Here is a 23,191-nt window from a genome sequence, read left to right on the forward strand (position 1 = left end):
GTGCCATTAACTTTTTTTCATCTCAACTAAAAACCTTAATTAATTGTAAAGTATTAATTGGTCAAGCGGACCACGAAAATAGTGAATTGAATGGAATTAAAAAATAATAATAAAAAGAAAAACTTGTCGTGTACGATGCACTGATGGAGGCGTGGTCTCTCGGCTGTATAAGTCCGGGGACTTTAGGCAGGACTTCTGGGTTGAAACAGCGACCAAGGCTCACCTAGCAAGTTCGACTTTTAAAGATGTTCACAGGGTGAAGGGCCTACTGGTCGTTTTATAGACGGTACTCGATTATGCAAAGATGTATTCTTAGCCAACTCGGAGTGTGTTGATTTTAATCGATGTTGTCGATGTCCAGTCCCCCGAACAAGGAAATCTCCTCAAAGCGTATTGCATTGTTATTATATATAATACATATGAACCAGAACTGGGTCCGTCTACACTCGCGGGCTTTATGTTACTCGAACGCGTTTCGGCTTTGCGCTCCAGTGAAGAAATAATACAAAGTTTCCTAACACGAGTTGATCAACAAAATCCCCGAGTGAAGACGGACCCAGTAAGATCATCAACTTTATGTTATGATAGATATCTTATTGGATGATAAAGGTTCGTTCAATACTGTAATTATTAAATTAGTATAATTTATATACGAGGACAGAGAGCATAAACTTACAGATACATTTTTCAACTTTTTAGACATGTTATAATTGCTTTGTCGGAAAATTTATTTTACAGTTATTCAGAAACGTTTATTTCTCGCAGGTTCGTTTACCCAAATTGGTGGGCTTTGATATACTTTCTTTGTATCGATGTGCTTTCCAAAATGGTGATGATGGTAGACATCTCTATGGTAAATCGCTGCTTTTCTCTTTTGCCGTTGCTGCTGTTGCTGCTGAGGTGGGAAGAGAGAAGCGGCGTGATGATGATAGTCCTGGTGACCGTGATGAGCCGTGCCGCGATTCTCGTGACCGTGGTAATCGTGGTGATAGTGCTCGTCGTCGTGGTCGTGTCCGTGGTAGTCAGAATGTTCGTGAAGGTCCTCGTGATCATGGTGATGGTCGTCGACGTGGTAGTGTACATCGTCGTGACTGTGCTCATGCCCATCCCAGTGATTGTGGACGTCCCCGTGATCATGCGAATGCTCATCGTCGTGGAGGTGCTCATCGTGATGGTGATGATGATGTTCGTCGTTGTGATAGTGAACTTCCGGATCGATAGTTGGCATCATCGGCTGCATTTGAGACCGGGCGGATATCCTTTGACATTAATAATAATTAAAAACAAAATTTGAATTTCTTTAATAACAAAAACCATACTGTGGTTTGGGTTTAACAACGATGACAAGACGAGGATTTGGTTCTGCTGACACCAAAAGCAACCAGGCAAGCATTAAAAGCGGGACCTGAAACAAGTTTATATTTCATTATTTTATCATCATAGTTAAATTTTGATCTGATGTACCATCGTCTCTTTTTTGTTGAACTGCTGCGAATTAAAACAACATTGTTTCATCCTCACTTTTATATGTATGTCCCCTACTATAGAGAAACTTTTACATTCTTAATTCCTTCCTCCTTTCTTCTTTTTAAGGGGAAAACACAAAGCGGATTAAATAGAAACGAAAATATGAACGAATGTCCTTTTATGAGCAGACAATGATTCTCTTCGAGAAGACTTCTGTTTTAGATAGTATTTCAACTGAATACCTCCTATATTGAGATAAATACAATAGTTAGTTTAAAAAGTTTATTATTCTTCTTTTGCTATCAATCAATTCCAATCAACCACCAAGACAAACTAAATGAAATACAGAAGAAATGGAAAAAAAAAAGGATCACGTTGACTCGCCTGCGGTTAAGCCATATCAGGCCGACACATAGGCATCTCAAGTAAAGACCACGTAGATACCCTTTATGCGGCGTACAAGTAAAAACATGTAAAACATACATTGACATAGTACGAGGAATTAGCTCTTTTATACATTGGTTGAAATAATATTCTTACAGTAAGCGAATGTATTTATTTGAGCGAACGTTATAGTATCGGGTTGTCCGGAAAATAATGCAGGATTTTAAGTTTTCATTAAAAAAAATCTATATAAAATATTCTGTTTACGTTTACAGGATTAATGATATTGTTTGTTTACCTCTGTAGCATTCCGCTACTTGGAAATAATTCAGTCATCCTTATAATGTCAAAGCGAGAATTTCGTACGATTTTCTTTTACGAGTTTAAACTCGGCCGAAGCGGAGCCCAAACGGCTAGAAACATTAACCAAGTCTGGGGCGAGGGTTGTGTTAATGAGTGCACTGTGCAAAGGTGGTTTAAAAAATTTCGGGAGGGAGATTTCAGCCTTGAAGATGAAGAAGGTCGTGGAAGGCCTTCCTCTCTTAATGATGATGTTCTGCGATCAGTGGTGGAAGAAAACCCCAAAACAACTGTTCGAGAACTTGCAGAGCAACTCAAAGTCAGTAAAACGACCGTCGCTGACCACCTCAAGGCGATTGGAAAAGTGAAAAAACTCGAAAATTGGGTTCCACACTCATTAAACGATCGCCAAAAAAATCAGCGCTTTGATGTTTGTGCATCACTTCTTTGTCGAAACAAAAATGACCCATTTCTGGCCAGAATTGTTACATGTGACGAAAAGTGGATTCTCTACGATAACACTAGACGTTCTGGACAGTGGCTCGACAAAGGAGAAGCTCCAATACATTTTCCAAAGCCCCCAACTCATCAAAAAAAGGTAATGGTTACGGTATGGTGGGCTTCATTTGGTTTAATACACTACAGCTTCTTAAATCCTGGCGAAACCATCAATGCTGAATCATACTGTAACCAAATTAATACCATGCATCAGAAATTGGCAGTAATGAAGCCCTCTTTGGTCAATCGGAAAGGGCCCATTTTGTTGCATGACAACGCTCGACCACATGTGTCACGTGTAACGTCACAAAAATTATTGGAGCTTGGCTATGAAACTTTGCCTCACCCACCCTACTCTCCGGACCTCTCGCCTACTGACTACCATTTTTTTAGACACCTGGACCACTACTTACAACACATAATATTCAAAAATCAAACGGAACTGGAAAATGCATTTATTGACTTTATCAATTCTAAAAATTCTGAATTCTACTCAGACGGAATTAATAAGTTACCAACACGTTGGGAGAAATGTATTGAGAGTATGGGAAATTATTTTGATTAAAGAACATTGCTTTAAAGTAACTAGTTTCTTTTTTTTTGTTTAATACCAAAATCCTGCATTATTTTCCGGACAACCCAATATGTTTGTAATGAAATTCGAGTACAGAGAGACAAAACTATTTATTCTTATATATACTTTCAATGTTATAGGAGGGAGGGTAGTCGCTGGAGTAATATCAAAAATCCTGGTGGCTTCAGGATTGTGTTAATGTACTTATTTGCGTGAGTGGTTGTGTGTACGGAAAAGGGTTGGTACGGAATGTCAAGTTACCATAGTTGTTATTTAATTTATGGTTATTTAATTTGTGTAGGGTTCCAGTCTTCGTAGAGGTCATTAGAAAGGTGAAAAAAAGAAGACTAATGCTGAGTTCACCGAGCTTTCGGCACCTTATAGTGCCATCATCAGGACCTATTTTATTACAAATTCAAATAAGCACATAGTACCATACAATTAACAATTAATGTAATATTTGAATTTGTAATAAAATAGGCCCTGATGATGGCACTATAACGTGCCGAAAGCTCGGTGAACCCAGCATTTAGTTTTCTTTTTTTCACCTGTCTAATGACCTCTACGAAGACTGGAACCCTACATAGATTATCAACGAACATCATATCTTATTTAATTTGATATATTCATTTCTAGTGTATTCGGTATTAATGCAATTTCCATGAATGACGGTGAAAACCGCCTTGCCGGCTTACCAACCGTAGGTTTATGTTGAACATAATTTTAGAGTAGTTGTAAGGGTGGAGATCTTAAAAGTATGTTTATTTTGATTGACATAAGACATTTTAATGGCCTGTAGAACGTTTACACTTTATAGAAAAAGGTAATAAAAATACGAGTAAAACAGATGGTCCTAGCTAGCCGGCTAAGGGAAAAACCACAAGTCCACCAACAGATCAAACGTTGATCCTCACTAAATTAATTAAGTAGAAACGTACACATTTTATTTATTTATTTTCTGATCAAAGTCTTTATAGACCTCTGAAGTTTTCCTTGCAGTTTCGCCATCGATCATGCCAATCCGCGATGATGTTGTTTTTTTCTAAGAAACCCGGCCCTGGATTAGTTCTCCCTTTGTGCATCATTGACTCTTTAATGATCTGTTATTTATAAGGTTGTCCAATTATTTTTGCCCAGGGTCAATGGCCACCAGCCGATTGTGATCAGCATCGATTGCCGACTTTATCGTTCATATCGCCATCTGCTTTGTCACACGATCACGCATCCCGGGTTAACCAATCCCACCAATTCCAGCAGTTCATTTCCTTTTTTCGTTTTAACACCTGCAGTGTTCTGTCAACGATATTTGGCCATTTGTCAGAGCTCATGTGAAAAAAATACACGAGATATTTTGAAACGATAACGTTCCTGTACGAACAAAATTAATCATTTGAAATGCTTGCCTCTTTTAACAATTTCATATAAATTGTTATCCTGTACTAAAAATATTTCATGTAGGTGAAAGAAATATTTACATGAATAAAGGAAAACTATTGAAACAAATTGCAATACGAATCAGAACGTACATATGTCACTTTAAAATTTGTCAATATGAAAATTAAAATTTTCAAAGCAACAATCAAGCCATAGCAATCTTTTCAAGTGGTTTTGTGTATTTTTCCCCCAAAGTTGGTCATCGTACTTGAGCTCCTTGACTGTTGTTTCATAGTATCTAATACGTTATTTTTGGATAGGTATCCCATGTTTTATTAGAAAATCTTTTGGGGATTAGACAGGGCTGCGTCCTTAACTCCCTGTTGTTCTCGCTCTTTATTAACAACCTCCATGATGCTCTAAAGTTTGGAATTAACTGTTATAACGTGTCTGGCCTGCTCCTTTAAGCCTTAATGTATTAAAAAATTATTTTTATTTCATTATTTGCCCAATTTTGCATTACATGCTCTAATTAGACGCTAAGACGTTAAAAGTAACATTTTCGGTCATTGATTTTAGATTTAATAAAATTTCTGATCGAGGCAACGATTATAATTTTATTTTGTGCTCACCTTTGTGAAAGTGAATCTTAGATCTAATAAGATTTCAGCTCTACACGGAACTCGATCGTTCAATGGCATTTTTCGACCTAACCAATAATAATCCATTCTGCAGCTCTAATAAAATGTTGGTTGTTCAAACTTAGATGCATACTGATCTATCTTAATTACTCTCTGAGAGTTGATGAATTTTGATAGAAAAAATGTAGACATTTAATGGCTGGCATAACAGGGGGAAATTATCTCTGATGTCCAGGGTTGTACCTAACAAATGATGACACGTCTAAATTTGATCTAATTCAACGTTATTATGTTTCATCCCTAATCAACGACATTACAATCGTTTGAAAGTGGAACTACACTTACTTTAGATTATGTCAAAAATGCTTAAATTTGACGGCATTATAATTAAGTGAGAAAACTAAAGATGAAATCATCAAAAAACCTAAAACGTTTTATTCTCTATCTCTAGTTCTAATTTATGTATAAGGTAGTTTTTGTAGCATTAGTTTATAAGGTTCTAAACCGTTTTAAGTATTCAGTAGATTAGTGCTGTCGTTGTCGTCAGAAAACGAACATCAATTTGGTTCCTTGATTAAAAAAAATTGATTTATCTTCAACGTTGCTCAGTCAAAGAATAAGTATGTATTTGTATATCAAACAAAGCTCGAATTTTCTCGATGGTAGATTGATTAATTCGTGATTTAGTAAAATATGTTAAAATATTTTTTAGAAAGAAAACAAGGTACTATTCATTTTCTGCACCCAAAAAAAGTTTATAAAAACCAAAGGTTTTTGATGAAGCTTTAAAGAATTATAAGTCTGCTTTCAACGGTTGCATAAACGTTTGATTTGGATTAAACCCACAGGTGTTATGAAATGTTAAATGGAACTACGGATATCTGGGACGAAAAATTGCCCCCGACGAAGCCAGCTAAAAATGTCCATTTTTATTGCTATAAAATTTTGTATTTAAGTGTTTCCTAGGTGTATAAAACAATCCCAATTTTTCAAGTACACATTTTTGGCCATTTTAAAGGGACTTTTGGTTTTAAAGTCCACCAAATATATACAATTCTAGTTAATACATCTTACACATTATTTTCTTATCCAACTTAAAATAACAAATCGCCCGATAAATAATAACGTTAAAATACCTGAAAGATAAAAGCCAAAACTATTTTTTGACTTAGGATTTTGACCAGTAAAAGTTTGACCCAAAAAGTCCACATCCTTTGCTTTCTCATGTTCGTTTATGTTTGATTTTGCTAAAAGTGCTTTGGAAACCGTTAAGATCATCAGTTAGAACTACTTAATCCTGCCATGAATGAATCCTATTTTTCAGGTATTCTGCAGGATAACAGCACGTCTGAAGATCCTTTGGCTTTATCCTACGCAAAGTCGATGTTCAACTCATGCATGGATACAGGTACTTTTGTTTTTTATACGAGTTTATAGTCCAAAAACTTCAATCATGAAAAGCAGTAATCATTAGAGATAAACTTTATCTAGGCCGAGTTTATAAACAAATATAAATAGTTTATATCCTTTCGAGCCTTGTAATCATTTCTCATAAATCAATCGGGCATAAAATCAAAATCCCTGTCAATAGACGTAACCTATTTAGTGAATGGTAAAATACATGACCTCAATTTCTTAGATATCAGTTTAGAATTTGTACAGTGACCTTTAAATGACCCGGATTTTATAGGGAATAGATAACTTTCAAGCTATTAATTTGTGTGGTGATTAGTGACCGTTAATCGATAATTATTCAGAAATCGTGAGATGCTATCTGGTGTGATGTAGGTTTCAGAAAAACATTTTCTTTATCGTGCCAACGTTTCGATCTTTATTGAGATCATCTTCACATAAAAAAATACATAAAAAATACATTTTGCATTGTATAAATTCACTTTTCCACATCCTAAATGTATTTGTTAAATGTAAACAATGTTTGTAAATCCCAGGCCCTGAAAATGATCTCAATAAAGATCGAAACGTTGGCACGATAAAGAAAATGTTTTTTTGAAACTTACATCACACCAGACCGCATCTCATGATTTCTGAAAACTATTAATTTGTTTTGGAAACATTAAATTTCAATATTTATTTTATTTTCTTCCAATGATTTTCTATTGACAGACAGGCTCGACGAGTTGGGAATTGCCCCGATGATGGATATAATCGAAAGTACCGGCTTGCCTAGGAAGCTGCCCACCGAAGAGACAGCCGCGAAGTTCAGCATATCCAGCGTCTTGGCCAGGATACAACGTGTGGTCAGCATGGATCTGCTGATCCAGCTGTCGCTGGCCATCGACCCCGAGACCAACTTAACAATGATCATGGTAAACAGAACTTCAAACTGTCTGACCAAGTTATATTGTTACACAACTAACCGTATGCGATTGCATGACTCCGGACCGTGTATCACCGAGAGAAAAGTTTGGACTCGCATCGTTTAAAATCACGTTCACATGACTAACTCACTTCGCTTATCTAGTGTTCTACTGAAAATCCCAATACCAAATTTTCCCTGGCTTAAATGAAGTATGAGAAAATTGATAGGTATAAATTAAGTCTAACTAGTTTTGATTAATATAGAATGCAATAATATAGGTATACAAAATATTTTAATAAAAAGATAAAGGAATACTAATGACATACCCTTACAAGTCATTTTTACTTCGTAGCATTGTGTTTGTGGCACCAGCTATTCCTGAGCTCAATATTATTTCCTTCGGAGAAAGCAAGGTTTCACATAAAAATACAAATGTTTATTCTTCTCAAAGAAGTAATTTAAACATACTGTTTTTTTTGCTTCGCTGAAAAATTAAAATAAATTTCTGTGAACTTAACCCCTTAACCCCGAAGAAATCACACCAGAATGGAATAATTCACAATAGCAGTTGTAAAAAGAACTGACTTAACACCACACATTTTATTCAAATTGATACTTAAACCCCAATGTTATGAATGAATGCCAAAAAATTAATATAATTCCTTAACTTATAATAACTATTATTATTACTTCGGAGTGATAATCCTACAGTTTAATTTTTCCTTTTATCCTGCCTATCCTAGCTGGTTTTGGCTGTCAGCGTTTCGGCATTTTAGGTTGTTTGTCAGGGATATAAACGGATGAGGACAAAAAATCATCCCAATTTAACCATATTTGTAAGCGGATTGATCTTGTATGACCTTCATAATCCACGGTCCTATTTTCATCATCATTACTCACTTGGTCAAGGCGATCAAACTGAACAAAGTAGTAGGTGTTTAATTGAACTTATCCAACCAATAAGGAAAAACATTGTTTTTTAAAGTTTAAATTTGCTCTTCCTTTAATTATTCTACTGCTGTGTCCCAAAACACTTTCTTCTAGGTTTGGCAATCGTTCGCTAATGTCCAATTGGTTTGTAATATCCCGTGCACAAACCTTACAAGATTCGAAGCCTTTTTCTGTTTCCTCTGATGCATTCGGTAGTTTCCTTTTAAATCTAGTATTGGTTGGATTGAGTAAGTCCATTGGGTGACGCCCATTCATATAGTCTTGTTTTTAAAGATGTTCTCTTTTTACAACATAAAGGTTTCTTCCTTTTCCTATACTTTTGCCTGTCAAGGAACAATGTAGAGAGTGATATTTTACCTAATCATTTTAGCATGGTCTTTGAATTCAGTCCCATCTTTGAAATGATGATCTCCAAGTTTGTATGATGGTTGCTTGGTGATGCCTTTGTTTTTATATTGCTTGTTCAAATTAAATTAAATTTATTATTCAATAGGCTTCGACTGGAAAGTTGTCTATTGACCACTAGGTCAAACATCACAACAAAACCAATTTTGGTACAAACCTCATCAGTTGGTGTGAATGCAGGCCCACCTTCTTTTCCTTCTCCTGGTAGAGGAAACGCCCAGGACTAAAGAATAAAAACAGGTGCTCTTAACAAAGCTTTGGGTCTCATAAAACGTCTTGAGTTTAAAGAAGACAATAATGTAGTTAGCGCAATAGACCAATATTATTCGCAGTGCATAAGATCGAAAACAGGCCGATTCCTTTTAATTTTAACCTTAGATCATAGGGATGTGAAATGACCATAGAGCCCCTTCCAGCACAATCTAAATTTTGTGCCCTTTTACTTTTGTAATAGTTCAATATTTTTATTTAAAAAATTTTCCGCATCTAGTGGTAGAAAGTAGCAATTTACACTTGGATCATACATCATAATTCAGATTTGAACGTTTCTTTTGACAGTCTGTCATCCAGTGCATATGTAGGGATCCTGTCAGGAGACGCACTTAACTTCCACCTATTTCTGTTGCCCTCCAATAATTCTGATAATTTTGCATGTAGTTCCTTTATAAACCTCTTTGCATGGCTCATCCCGGTGGCAGTGATCCACCACGTTTAAGCTCATTAAGTATTATTTTCTTTTTAATGCTGATTTTTTTGGCAAATTACAAAGCCACCATAGGGTTCTGGGATAGGAGTATTCATTAATGGTTAGTCTATCTTACCCTTGTGCTCTGATGTAGATGGCTGAGGAGATCTAAAGACAGGGTCCTTGATGGAAGATGTATTAATTTTCTTGAGCTTTGTGATAATTTTAATTTGATTATTTTAAATGGTAGATTTCCAGGGGATATTGAAGGAGAGTTCACATATGCGATAATAAAGGTTGTTCTTTAATTGCCAGTAAATTATTCAGATCATCAACCCCTGAGCATCACATTGATTATTGAATTTGTTTTAGCGATCTATTACTACCACTTTTACCTCAGTTATCATGATCAATGAAATTTTTAGACCATTTTAAATCAAAATTTGGATTCTGTTTTAAGAAATATAAGTACTTTTCCATCTGAAGTTCAAGTATGGCTAGATGCTTTTACTAACGCTATTAAAATAGCCTGCCCTGTTTCCAATTTTCATTCTAATTTTATTAAGAACAATTTTATTAGCCCTGTTAGGAAAATAAAAAAATTACCCTTGTCTGGGTGCCATGGCACACAGGGCAGAGGGCCAACGAAAAGGCCGATAAACACACTTAACGGCCCTGAATCCTTTTGTGGCCTACCAAACTGCCAAAATCTCGACTCCATTAGATAATGGATTGTCCTCCGCTCAATTGGAATGTTGTCCGGGACAGAGGCATGTGAAAAAGTTGATCAAAGGACCATCGCAGAAACTAATGGCAGAGCTATTAAATCCTAGGACCAGATTAATAGTTGGCCTGCTGATTGGACACTGCAGGCTCCGGAGATATATTTATAGACTCCGGGTGGCAGCTTTCGTGCACCTACCTCACTGTTGATAAGAAATGCATTTCTATTCAAACAGAGAGTATAAAATAATTTGTTTAAAAAAAGAAAGAAAATTTCAGTTTTTTAATAGATCGTTGTCGTCCAGTTCAATACTCTAAAGGACTATGGAAAATTTTTAATATATTAAAAAACAAACGATTTTTCTGAGGGAATAATACAACTATGTCTGCATGGATATCGCATTTCAGAAGCCTTTATAATCATTCTTCAAATATCTTAACTGTTCACTGTGCTGACCCCTTGATTTATAATGATATACCATGCTCCTTTTATATTAAATGTTGGAAGTTTCACATTTAAAAAATAACAGAGATCGCACTACTGTAAAAATGCACCTGAAATATTTGTTAATAGCTTATCATCTTCTTTAATTACGTTTATCAATTTGGGCTCACTCCACCATCATTTAGTTGGTCCTTCGTAATTTCCCTTATTTAAGAGGGGTGACATCATTGACGTGTCCAATTATAGGGGAATCTCCTGTATTGATGTTATTGCCAAAATGTTTAGGTCAAAAAGCCACAAGGAGGTCAAAAAGTGTGTTTTTTGTAGACTTCTCGGCGGCTTTTGGTACAGTTAATCGTAACGTGTTATTTTTGAAGCTATTTAATTTGGGAATATCGTCAAAATTCATTACTCAACTAAAATCTATTTATAAAGAAACGACGACAGCTGTAAAAGGATAATCTGGAATTTCTGATTTCTTTACTAAAACAGCTGTGTCAGAAAGGGATGCATATTGAGCCCTTTAAAATTCTCTATATTTTTGGACGATTTACCTTATTGTTTGGTGGGGGAATACGAATTGCTAATATCATTATTAAATACTAATGTATGCTGATGATATTGTATTTTACATTATATGCCCCTTCAATTACAAGAAAATATTAACATTATTAAGAATTACTGTGATTAGTGAGGTTCGAATGTTAATCTGAATAAATAAAAAATTATGATTTTTAGAAAAGGGGTAGATTATCATCAATTGAAAAATCCGAGTTTGGAGATGAGGCGATTGAGATCGCAAATTCATTCAAATACTCGGTCTGACTCCACGCCTCTCATTTAAAATTCACATTCAAGTGAGAGTGTGCAGGGCACTTAATTATTTAAAATATGGTCGAGCCTGGTCACTCACAATTTACTGCATCTTTCTCACAAATTCAAGCTTTTTAATATGATCTTTCGATCAATCGCCTGTTATATGGCTTAGGGTTGGGGGTTTTCTCGGTATGATAAGTTAGAGCAATCATTGCGTGTTTTTTTTTAAATTAAAAACTATTCTCTCTGCTGTCCACTGCCCCAAACTATATGCTTTATCTAGAGACCGAGTTAGTTTTCATGTTGAAATTCCATTTAAAAATGTGCGGAGAACGATTGGATTCCTACAGATGGAAGCCTACAGTCTTACCAGAGTTCTTGCTATTGAAGTAGTAAAAATTAACTTTTTTGTTTCAGAGTTGGTTGAAACTTTTTGAAAAATACAGTTGGGATTTCAGCACTTCATTAGATGATGCATTTCTCTGGAAAAAACCAACTATCAAATTTAATATTAAAGATAAGAATAATACATTGAAAAGAGTCTTTGGTGAACGCTAGAGAATCAAGTAGGTTCACCTTCTATAAACAGCTGTACGTTGAAGGTAAATCGTTTTCATTCACGAATGAACTGCCGATTAACTTGAGGGATACGTGTTGGCTATTTAAAATAAGGGGTGAATTATTTTATTTACATTTCACCCCATGGGTTGAAAAGGGGGTTGAGCTATGTTCATTGTGTAATTTAGGGGGAAGAGAGGATGTAGTTAATTTTTTGGCTGTATGTCTAGTCTTAGCAGAATTCAGAATGTGACACCTAGGCTTCCGTTCTTTAACATAAACAAAATTAAAAGAAATGCTAAAAGTAGATAGAAAATCACAATTCATTGTGTAATCTTATCATTATATTATATAGGTACTTGGAAATATATGAAACAATTATAAATTATCAAATAACACATTTTTATTTAATCAATTACAACACAACATAACAAAATGAATATTTATCTAACAAAATCTATATTATATATTTTATTTTCAAACCCTTTGTAGTTATATTAATCTTTTTGTGTGATTGCTCGTATTCATCGATCATGACGTCTGTGATGGCTTCGACGATCCTACTGGGGAGAAAAAATTTTCTCGGATACTCTTCATCCAGTGAATAAGGCCCGATGTGCTATAGCGGTATTACCGTATTTGGTAACGGTCATTTTCTTTCTACTGCTAAACACTCGGGGTGCCGGTGGTTTTGAAAAAAAAGCCCATTGTAAGCATGTCGAGTTCGAAGCAGGGCCTCTAGATTCGAACCCGGGACTTTTACCTAACAGTGCTGAGCGCCGTGTAAACGCCTAAGCGGCCACCGACCCTTCTATGTTATATTTCTGTTGATCATTTTATAAATTCTTTTATGCTATATATGTTTCCAGTATTTGAACGCAACTCTTTTTTAATATTTGAATGCAATGTCAATTTAATATAATTTAATTAAAGGTAAGATATATAATGTTTGTATATAATATAGTATTGTCGCTATCCTTAAGTTAGTTTTTTCTCTATTCTTGTTATTAATTATTATTATAGCAAACCTATGTATCACTCTCCGGCTGACGAATATCCAAGTCGTATATAGTTTTATATAATGTCTTTTTTTTGCTACGTAAATTTGTAAATATTCTTAAATAAAGCATCTTTTTATTATTATTGTTATTATTGTGTCTTGAGTGCATGGGAACTCTTTTTATTAGCTATTTTCAATGGTAGGGTTATAAGCTTTTTGAAGCAAGACACCGACTCTGTCATTTTATTATAATATTGCCTACCGTTTTTGATTGTCACTATGGTCGTCTTTTCCGGTTTATATAGCTAGCCAAAAAATTCAGATGGCTAAATGCCGAAACGTAACAGACCAAAACTACGAGGATAAGCAGGCCAGTATAATCAGAAACGACCAAACTATAGTGTTTGCTGTTTATTTATCAAATTCTCTTGTTACATTGGAAGGAGATTTCGGAAACAGCGAAAGTTTCAACGATCAACTACGAATTGTTTTCTTCCTCACGATGAAAATGTATTGAACCAACAATTTTTGCATTTTCAGGTCAGCCCAGCGATCGGTGTCTCCAGCCTTCCAGAGCTGGTTAGCAGCGAGGATAAAGTGTCCATTTCCGCCAAAGAGGCCATCGCCCTCAGGATCGCCTACATGACGGGTGTGTTGGCGGAAATCGACCCCACAGCAAACGTAACAGACCTCGGGGCAACGGCTTTGAAAATTTTGGTCCTCGATTCACAAATAAGAGCGGTATGTTAAGAAGGGGAAATCAAGTAATTTTTATCCTCTTAAACTTACCGTCTGTGAGATACAAATCACACAATATATACTTCAATTAACGGTCGGTTGTTTCAGGACATCGCCAGGTCGTATTTCGAAGGAGTTCCTGAGAAAATGACGTTGGCGGAGCTCCAAGACTTTACCGATAATACAAATCTGACAATGCCAGCGTCGATGAAGGTAAATGTTTTGATACTCAGCCTGTTCTTGCATTCTTGGCAGTCCGGGGTCAGACCGAGGTTTACTTGTCGTCAGGCCGTACCTTGTCGATCCTGTCAACCAAAGTTCAACTCAGACGCTTTTGTCAGTTAGGTTCTTTTAGCCCCCAACCATGTAGCTTTTAACATAAGCTCACTCATTCTCTCACTTACTCTTAAACACATTTTTTCCTATATAAACTTTATACACTTTATCACAACGTATAACTATAACACAATTTTATCTCTTAGCTCAAATCCTACCGAGCACCTCCAATATCGCTTACTCTGCTTTTGATGACTCGGGGTACTTTCTGTTGAAGGTTGCAGAAGATGCGGTCAGATGTTGTCGTAACTTATATATATAATTATGGTCTATGTAGGGTTATACTATAGACTGATTTAGTTTTGTCAAACAAAATTTATTAATCAATTACATTTTACACAACTTATGACTATAGTTATATACTTATAATATAAGTAAATATAAGTATATACTTATAATTACATGTAACATGTAAAACAAAATAAGTTTTTACAGTTTTTATCTCAATACCAGAAATAAACACTAAACATCTCACAGATTTTTCTTATCAAGCTTCAATCAGCTCAACAAAAAGGTAGTTCTTAGACAGTACCATGTGACAACATTTTTATGGATGGTTAAATGCTTACCTTTAGCGTTTACCGATCTTAACACATTCAAGTAACGTTTGTATTTAAACTTAACTAAATAATGGGGTATGATTCTAGCTTCTGAAAGCCCTGATGAGACCCATAGAACAGGCCGAAATGCTTACGCGAAAATAAAAATAATTTGTAAGACTGATCTTTGGCGATTTAAATAAGTTACTTGTTGCTATTTAATCATAAATGAACAGCATAATTTGATAAAAACTTTACAGAATAAACAAGGAAATAATTCCTATAATTCCTGATCTGGATAAACTCAGATATTGATATTTTATTATATGTCAGATTAAGTTGTGACTTTAAAATATTTTGGGTGTCTTAATAATAATAATAATAATAATAATATTGCAAAAAAGAAAAGTTATAAACATTACATAGTATATAATTTAAAGTAAAATTACGGCATGGAGGGCCGTCTGCCGGAGGTCGATTTTCATTTGACTTAAATTTTTGGTCAACATAGAGAAAAATGTACAAAAGAAAAAATTTAAAAAAAAATTGATCCATAAATAAATATTACAATTGATAATTTAATTTTTAATAATTACTAGCATACATTATAAACAATAATTTTTGTTCTTCGTTTAATTTACAATAATATAGATATATCAATTATTTGGGCCAGCAATTTAGAATCACAAGGCATTAAAATATTCAAAAATTAAATTCTAATATTAACTCTTGGCGATAGTGCCAGTCGTGGCGCGCATATTTGATTAAATTTTTGTAATCATTAACCAGTAAGTCAATAACCTTAATAACCTTACCTTTTTGGGTGTCTTAAACTTTATGTATTAAATAATATTTTAAGAAAAAAACACGACATTGTGGTCTGTTTAAGCAAAGTTTTGTTTATTCCTTTGACATCACCTTCTTATTAACATTAATCTTCAAAATTACTTATTCCTTAATGTTATTTTCTACTTACTTAGATAAGTACATATACAGGATGGCATTTATGATTATAAATACGATTAGACAGCTTTTTTATATATTAAAATCTTAATGTAGTATTATTTTATGATTAATTCTTTATTCAAGCAGTAGATAAAGGTAAATTTCAGTATTTGTTCCAATGTATTATATAATTTTTTGATTAATTTTCTGATGCAAATCAAAATTGAATCTCTTTTTTTTCTTTTACCGGCAAAAAATATTTATTTACGAATAATGAGGGTCTAGAGATTTTGTTCATTTTTTATGGCAATTCTAGAGATTGTCCTGCAGGAGTCACCAGCTCCAATGATGAATACGTACCTAGAGTCTTAGTTTATCAAAATATTTTAAGACTACATTTCAATTATTATATTTGAACGATTATTTAACCCATACATTACCAAAACATTCCCGTGGAAATTAAAAATTTTCACTAATATATTATTCGTAATATTTACTTGGGTTTGTTGTTCTATTATTTTGTAAACAAAACAGATAAGGATCGAATGAGAATTAATTCTCTGCTAATTCTTTCTCTGTTTGCTTCTTAACGAAAAAAGGATTAGCGGGTAAGTTGCGTTGACGTACTGTTTTATCCGGACCAACGTCAACACCCTTTGTACACAAGGATAAAAATTTATGATATTGTAAATATTGCATAAATTAAACAGAAGTGACACTTTTTGACAAGGAGATATTAAAAAATATGTGTGTTCGTAAGAATTGTTTATCGAAAAGAAAAAATAAACATTACAACAGATAAAACTGCGAAACTAAAATTATACCACTGCTGAAACAATAATAATATGGGATGTTTAGGCCGACGAACAGCTCAGTTCATCCCCGGTCCTCTGCGTGTACCGTATATTACTGTAAACTTTAAAACATGTTGCTTTTAATGTAGTGTATGAATATGTTGTTTTTTAATTTTTTAGCTGGATTGGAACGAATACATGACTGTCCTGTTGAAAGATCTAGGAAAAACTGTCAGCATGAACGATTCCGTCTATGTTGACCGGAAAGACTACTTTGTCGCCATGGCAAAAAGGCTTCATAAAGCTAAGCCAGAAACTTACCGTAAGTTTGTTTAATGAGATGCATGTATATTTTTTGTGTGTGTAAAAACTGAAAGTATTGACAAATGAAGAAACCTTTGAAATTGGACAGATTTGTGTAAGTGACTGAGTAATTAACTGATGAATGAGAAGACATAAAACATTCGATAAAAATAATATAACCATGAGGTTAGTCGTACAAATAAGTTATTTCATTATCGAGACAAAGTACGTTTCCAATCAAACTAAATAAACTCATGTGGTGCAACATTTATTGGACTTTTCTTTTCGTCTGCCAACATTGGTTTGTCGTCTCTGCCTTGATAGTGGCTTCTCATTTAAATTTGCCGGGTACTTCTTTTTTGGAAAAAAAATTGAACATTTGTAGAGCAAAAATGGCAGTGCAAATATTATGAAGTATTTGTTTTTTTAACTCATAATTAACCCGTTACTCATACTGGATTTATATACTACGAATATTTGAAAAAGTATGCTAAAATTAATAACTATTGGGTTGTCCGGAAAATAATGCAGGATTTTAAGTTTTCATTAAAAAAAATCTATATAAAATATTCTGTTTACGTTTACAGGATTACTCATTTGTATGAATNTTTGATTAAAGAACATTGCTTTAAAGTAACTAGTTTCTTTTTTTTTGTTTAATACCAAAATCCTGCATTATTTTCCGGACAACCCAATATCAACTACACAACAATTATCTGTTCTAACCCTAATTTGAATATCGAACTACCTTATACCAAAATGCATCAAATACCCAGATCGTGATATCTTATCTACAACTACATAAGACAGAATACCAATTGATATCTATTGAAAATCGAGTGGCTGATCTCGTCCATTCTACTAAGCTAAACTGTTAAGTTATATGGTTGTAGCCATAATTTTAATATTATTAAATAGATGTTTATATTTGTACCCGTTTAAATCATTTGAAATGATTTCAAAGTATTGTTGATGAGGATATATCCCTGAAACGATTGGCAATGAAATTGGACGTTTTTTCTTTTTATTGAATTCCCCGTCTGATTTTTTATATACAATTATAATTAATTAAAGTTTTCAGCTGAGATAAAAAGTCAATGGCACGAGCGGGATTCGAACCCACGATCTNGTATACTTCATTTTAAACTTATTAAATGGCAAAAAGGAGGGAAAATTCAAAAGGTGTGGTTGAGATGGGAGGTTGGTTTCCGAGTGGATCGAGTTCATGATAGCTCAAGTGGTAGAGTAGCGGCGTATCAAGCTGAAGATCGTGGGTTCGAATCCCGCTCGTGCCATTGACTTTTTTATCTCAACTGAAAACCTTAATTAATTGTAAGATATTAATTGGTCAAGCGGACCACGAAACTAGTGAATTGAATACAATTATAATATTAAAACTAAAACAGCGACATGAGTAATCAAAACGAGGCTAGTTACCTATATTTTTAAACCCACGATGACTATGAAATATATATCTAGTTTATACCATGATACACAAAATTATCCACCAAACTTGTCTACTACTGTAGGGGGCTGAGAAAAAAAAATGTTTATCTGATGAAAATCAATGAAATGTTAGTAGTGAACTATTACAATTGCACTGATCATTACTTTCGTTCTCAACTTTCAAAAATCCCATCAGTCAGACAAGGCAAAATTCCAAAGTACAAGCCAGCTATTCTAAGTTCTACAGCCAATATGAATGTTGAACATATGTATCTCCTTTATTAGAAGATTTAAAAAAAAATATCTATGAAACACCAAGATCATTGTTTAAGATACAGGTACACGAGAGAGACCACGAATGCTTATCAGAAAAATTTGATGATATTTTGCCAGTAAATTGTATATTAGAACATTATACGTCACATTATTAGTCTCAACCGAACACAAAGATCAGATAAAACATTTAGCAAAACATGCTAGAATATTGAACAAGACATGTTAGCTATCGTTATAACATACATCCACGTTTTACCAACATAACATAAACAACAAACGTTATACCAACATAAACAAACTAAATCAGCATAAACCTATGTAGGTTACTGTCTACAGCTGAAACTGCAGAAGACTAAGTAATCTCTATAGTATAAAAATCAATGATAATACAATAAATATCTGTTTTAAACCTAGATACAAAAAACCTATTAGCTAAGTTTACAGTTACAACTACAGAAGACAAAAGGAGTGCTTATCTAATAAAAATTAATGATACACAAAACTATCTAGCAAACCAGGTAATTGTCTAAAACTGTAGAAGACTAAAAAAAAATTATCTAATGAAAATCAATGAAATATTGGTAGCAAACTATTGGGTTGTCCGGAAAATAATGCAGGATTTTGGTATTAAACAAAAAAAAAGAAACTAGTTACTTTAAAGCAATGTTCTTTAATCAAAATAANCATTCATACAAATGAGTAATCCTGTAAACGTAAACAGAATATTTTATATAGATTTTTTTTAATGAAAACTTAAAATCCTGCATTATTTTCCGGACAACCCGATATTAAAATTTTATAACCAAATCTAAAACCTTACAACCAAACTTAAAAAAACTCACAAGTTCTAGATCCAATATTAGTAACGAACACACATTCACTTTATACCATACATACCCAAATTAATTCATAATTTACTAATTTCATGTACTCAACTGCTAACCTGAAGCTTCGTCTCATTGGTGATTTTAACAGTAGGGTGGGTGAGAGACAAAAGATATCGGACAATTCAATAACTTTAGGGATAGAGAATAATGACAGGTGTTCAAAGCATAAGGTCATGAATAAATATGGCGAAAAATTGCTTAATCTATTGGATGATTTTAACCTGATAATTCTAAACGGCAGAACAAAAAATTATAAAAATGCGAAATTCACTTATATATCTGAACAAGGTGCTCTGTCGTAGGTTATTTGCATCCATAAGGATCCCATAAGCCACTTCATTTATTATGCAATCGGTACATAAACAATTATTAAAACGGGTACAATTATCTTCCCGAACCATGAAAATTCTTCAAAAACATGTGAAATTTTCTTTGTTTCTCAATCTAGTAGTAAAATAACTTGCCAATTTTGACAAAAGTAGTGTGGAAAAACTCAAAAGAGGACTATAAGGCGAGATTGCGGATGTCGTTGGGATCGTTAAGTACTGCAGGGAGTACTCTGTATAGCAAATTTGATGTGTTGAATTCATTGATTAAGTAAGCATCTAGGTATAATCCAAAGCCCATTCACCCATTCGAGGCGAAATCACGATCGTTTGGCAGCATGTAAAAGGCCCCGTGAAGAACCGTTTCAAACCTCATTATCAAAATTATCAAGCAAACACGTAGGCGTACAACTACAACTGCAGGATACAAAGGAATCTGAAGAAATTAAATGATATAATAGTAGTAAACTAAACACAAAATTTTCTATTTATTCTTCTCTTCTTTCTTCTTGGCTGTTCACTGGTTGTAAGATCTTTTTAGGTGTTTTTTCAGGAACTTACACCCATTTCAAAATACTTGAACTTCAAAATTTTGAAATGGTTATAAGTTTCTAAACAAAATTTTCTGTTTCAACACCAGATTTTGATCTCAACTAACAGCACATCCACTTAATATCAAGATAAACTAAATAATCCAGCAACCTGGACCATTGTCTACAGCTACTCGAGGCAGAATATGCATTTTTATATATTGTTTGTTTTAACCAAACCCAAAATACTGACAAGTCACTTCAATAAGAGAAAGAAGTTAGCTACAAGTTCAAACCCCAATATGAATATCGAGCATACATCCATTTTATACCAATATAAACAAAATAATCCATAATTTAAGCGCAATATGAATATCGGATATTCTAGCTTATTCTGAGGTGCATAAAACAATCCGCCAAACACCTAGGTCTACAGCTACAACGACAGGAAACAAAATGTAAATTTTTATCAGAAGAAATTCGATATTATAATGATAATAAACTATTAGAACTTTTATATCCAAGATTTTCTGTTTTCTCCAAATTCAAACATCTGACAAGTCATTTCGACAAAAACACTTGCTATAGCACAAACCCCAACATCAATATCGAACATGCATCCTCATTATATCTAAATACATTATCAATATCAAATATATAATCTATTTTATGGTGACAAGGCATTTCAACAGCAACAGTTAACTATAAACCTAAACTCAATACGAACGTCGAATAAAGTTTTAGATCAAAATCAGCCAACACCAAGGTCTACAGCTACAACTACCCACAACAGAATACGAATGTTCATTAGAAGAAATATAATAATGTACAACAACGAGAAACAAATGGAATGTTTATTTGGTGAAAATAAAAAATATGACAGTAAATTTTTAAAATTTTATACAACAAAATTTTGGCCTTAACCATATTTAAAGAACTGATAAGTCAAACAAGATAGATTTGCTATAGTTCTTAAACGCAAACTGTACCTTAAACGTAAATCCATTCTAGATGTAGATGAAACATAGAAAAAAATTGATAATATATTGGTAGTAAACTATTACAATTGTATACCCTAGATTTTTGATTTCAACCAAAGTCAAAAAGCTGACAAGATAAGTTAGCCATTGTTCTAAACCCAATATGAAAAACGAACACATATGAACTGAATACCAAATTATAGAAAATAATGTAGCATTATAGGTCATTTTCAACAACTAAACAAGAAAGAATACGAATGTTCATCGGAACAAATTAGATTATATATTGGTAGCAAACTATATATGAGTATTTTTATACACCAGATTTAGATTTAACAAACTAAAAAATCTTACAACACATTTAATTCCTGTAATTCTAAACCCGAAATTAATATCGCATATATATCTTAAGCCTTATAAGGTCTTATACTGACATAAACGAAATCATTCAGGAAAAACCTAGGCCTACAGTAAAACTGCATGATACAAAAAGAATCTGATGAAAATCAATGGTATGGCATTAAATTATTAACATTTTATATATGTTTTTATCCCAATCAACAATACATCCAATTAATACCAAGAAATATAAAATAATCCAGCATCTTAGCTTCTTGTCTACAGCTACCGAAGACAGAATTACAAGCCGCTGATTTACTAAATCACTAAATTATTATTAGAGATGTTAGGTATAGTTATAAACCCAATATGAATATTGTATGTATCTACTTTATATCAAAAATTACAAAATAATTTAGCAATCTACAACTACATCCGTGCCATTAATAAGAATGTCTGATGTATTTTTCTGAGCTAATCTTACTACACATTATTTTTAAAAATGCATGCAGTTTACTCACAATTTTGACACAAAGGTTCAGGGTTTTATCTATTATCTTTGCTAACACTGAAAAAAAAATCCCAAAAAATACATACAAATTCATGGTAGAGGTTGAAACATAAAACAATCAAAAAGAGCAGAAGAAGAATACATATATTTGCCTATTCGCGCACACGTACCGTACGGAATGAAACCACGGACCACGACGAACAGAATAGTGTATGCAACTAAAATGGGAGGGGTTCGGTCAGGGTATATTTATAAAGTTTCCCCCCCGCTCGGACAACCCCCATCCGGTTGGTGCTCGACACCCTTCCGTGGGAATCGTCCCTGCACGTTCTCTCAGGCCGAACGACTTAAAAAAAACCATTTTATGTTTCTAAAGGACAAAAAGAAAATACGATTCTTTCATGTCATTTTTCCAAGGCAAAGGTTTCAACGCTTTGTAAGATGAAGATTTCTTGGTATAGCGCACTGGGAGGGAAGAACTCAGCACGAACATTATTACATAAACTAAAATTTGGAACGCCGCCGAATAAAGAACACTTAATCGTCATATAATAAAGAATATAATAGAAAAATAGATAAATCTTATTCGTGAGCCGTGAGAATTATTTTGTTTAGAGTAGGCCGAGTTAGTCCTTTGTCCTGTCCAACGTAACTATACAACTAGATGATTTCAATTCCCAACTGAAGTTACGAACTGAACACCTATCCCTTAAATGATAAATTCAATTTCATTATGCTTTTAGACTCTACTATTGTGATAGTCCCTCATGAACCCATTCTAGGCGAAAAGAAACTTAAGTTCGAGCCATGGAGTACTTAATTTCACCTTAGGTTCATTTTAAACAAAATAATTTGATAATATAACAAGGAATAATAGATAGATTTTTTTCGAAAATGAGGAGCATTGGGCAAAAGAAACCCGCTTTCTACAAAATTCAAATATGGTTGATGACTAAAACTTCCTTAACAAACATTTGCTATTGGCAGGTTAAATTTATAATTAAAACATTTAACTTTCTTTTATTTTGGTATTATTAGTTTGGCTCTTACTGGATCCAATTTTTAAAATACAGAACATTTCATTTTATTCTATCTACCTA

At 33.7% G+C, this 23,191-nt stretch overlaps 2 protein-coding genes across 7 annotated transcripts in view; one reads left to right on the plus strand and one right to left on the minus strand.

Moving 5' to 3' along the window:
* Positions 1-23,191, plus strand: part of LOC106664204 (neprilysin-1) — a 67,758-nt gene that overhangs the window by 7,796 nt on the left and 36,771 nt on the right. For both annotated transcript variants that reach the window (XM_024226437.1, XM_014389687.2), the window contains exons 5-9: positions 6,563-6,646; positions 7,363-7,565; positions 13,682-13,882; positions 13,988-14,092; positions 16,674-16,815. In XM_024226437.1, coding sequence (XP_024082205.1) covers positions 6,563-6,646; positions 7,363-7,565; positions 13,682-13,882; positions 13,988-14,092; positions 16,674-16,815 — 735 coding nt within the window. The remainder of the gene's footprint in view (positions 1-6,562; positions 6,647-7,362; positions 7,566-13,681; positions 13,883-13,987; positions 14,093-16,673; positions 16,816-23,191) is intronic.
* LOC106664219 (histidine-rich glycoprotein-like) lies at positions 646-22,348 on the minus strand. 5 transcript variants are annotated; one of them, XM_024226441.1, is made up of 5 exons: positions 22,262-22,340; positions 22,102-22,148; positions 1,465-1,712; positions 1,320-1,405; positions 646-1,259 (listed from the first exon to the last, which is right to left on the minus strand). In XM_024226441.1, exons 3-5 carry the CDS (start codon positions 1,513-1,515, stop codon positions 743-745), a joined length of 654 nt encoding a protein of 217 aa, XP_024082209.1. In that variant the 5' UTR covers positions 1,516-1,712; positions 22,102-22,148; positions 22,262-22,340; the 3' UTR covers positions 646-742. The 5 variants fall into 5 exon arrangements, with proteins under 5 accessions (XP_024082209.1, XP_024082208.1, XP_024082210.1 ...); XM_024226440.1 differs by having other exon boundaries at positions 22,102-22,348; XM_024226442.1 differs by lacking the exon at positions 22,102-22,148.

Source organism: Cimex lectularius, unplaced genomic scaffold, assembly GCF_000648675.2.
Source record: "Cimex lectularius strain Harlan isolate CLEC.00 unplaced genomic scaffold, Clec_2.1 scaffold99, whole genome shotgun sequence".
In the NCBI taxonomy this organism is placed as follows: domain Eukaryota; kingdom Metazoa; phylum Arthropoda; class Insecta; order Hemiptera; family Cimicidae; genus Cimex; species Cimex lectularius.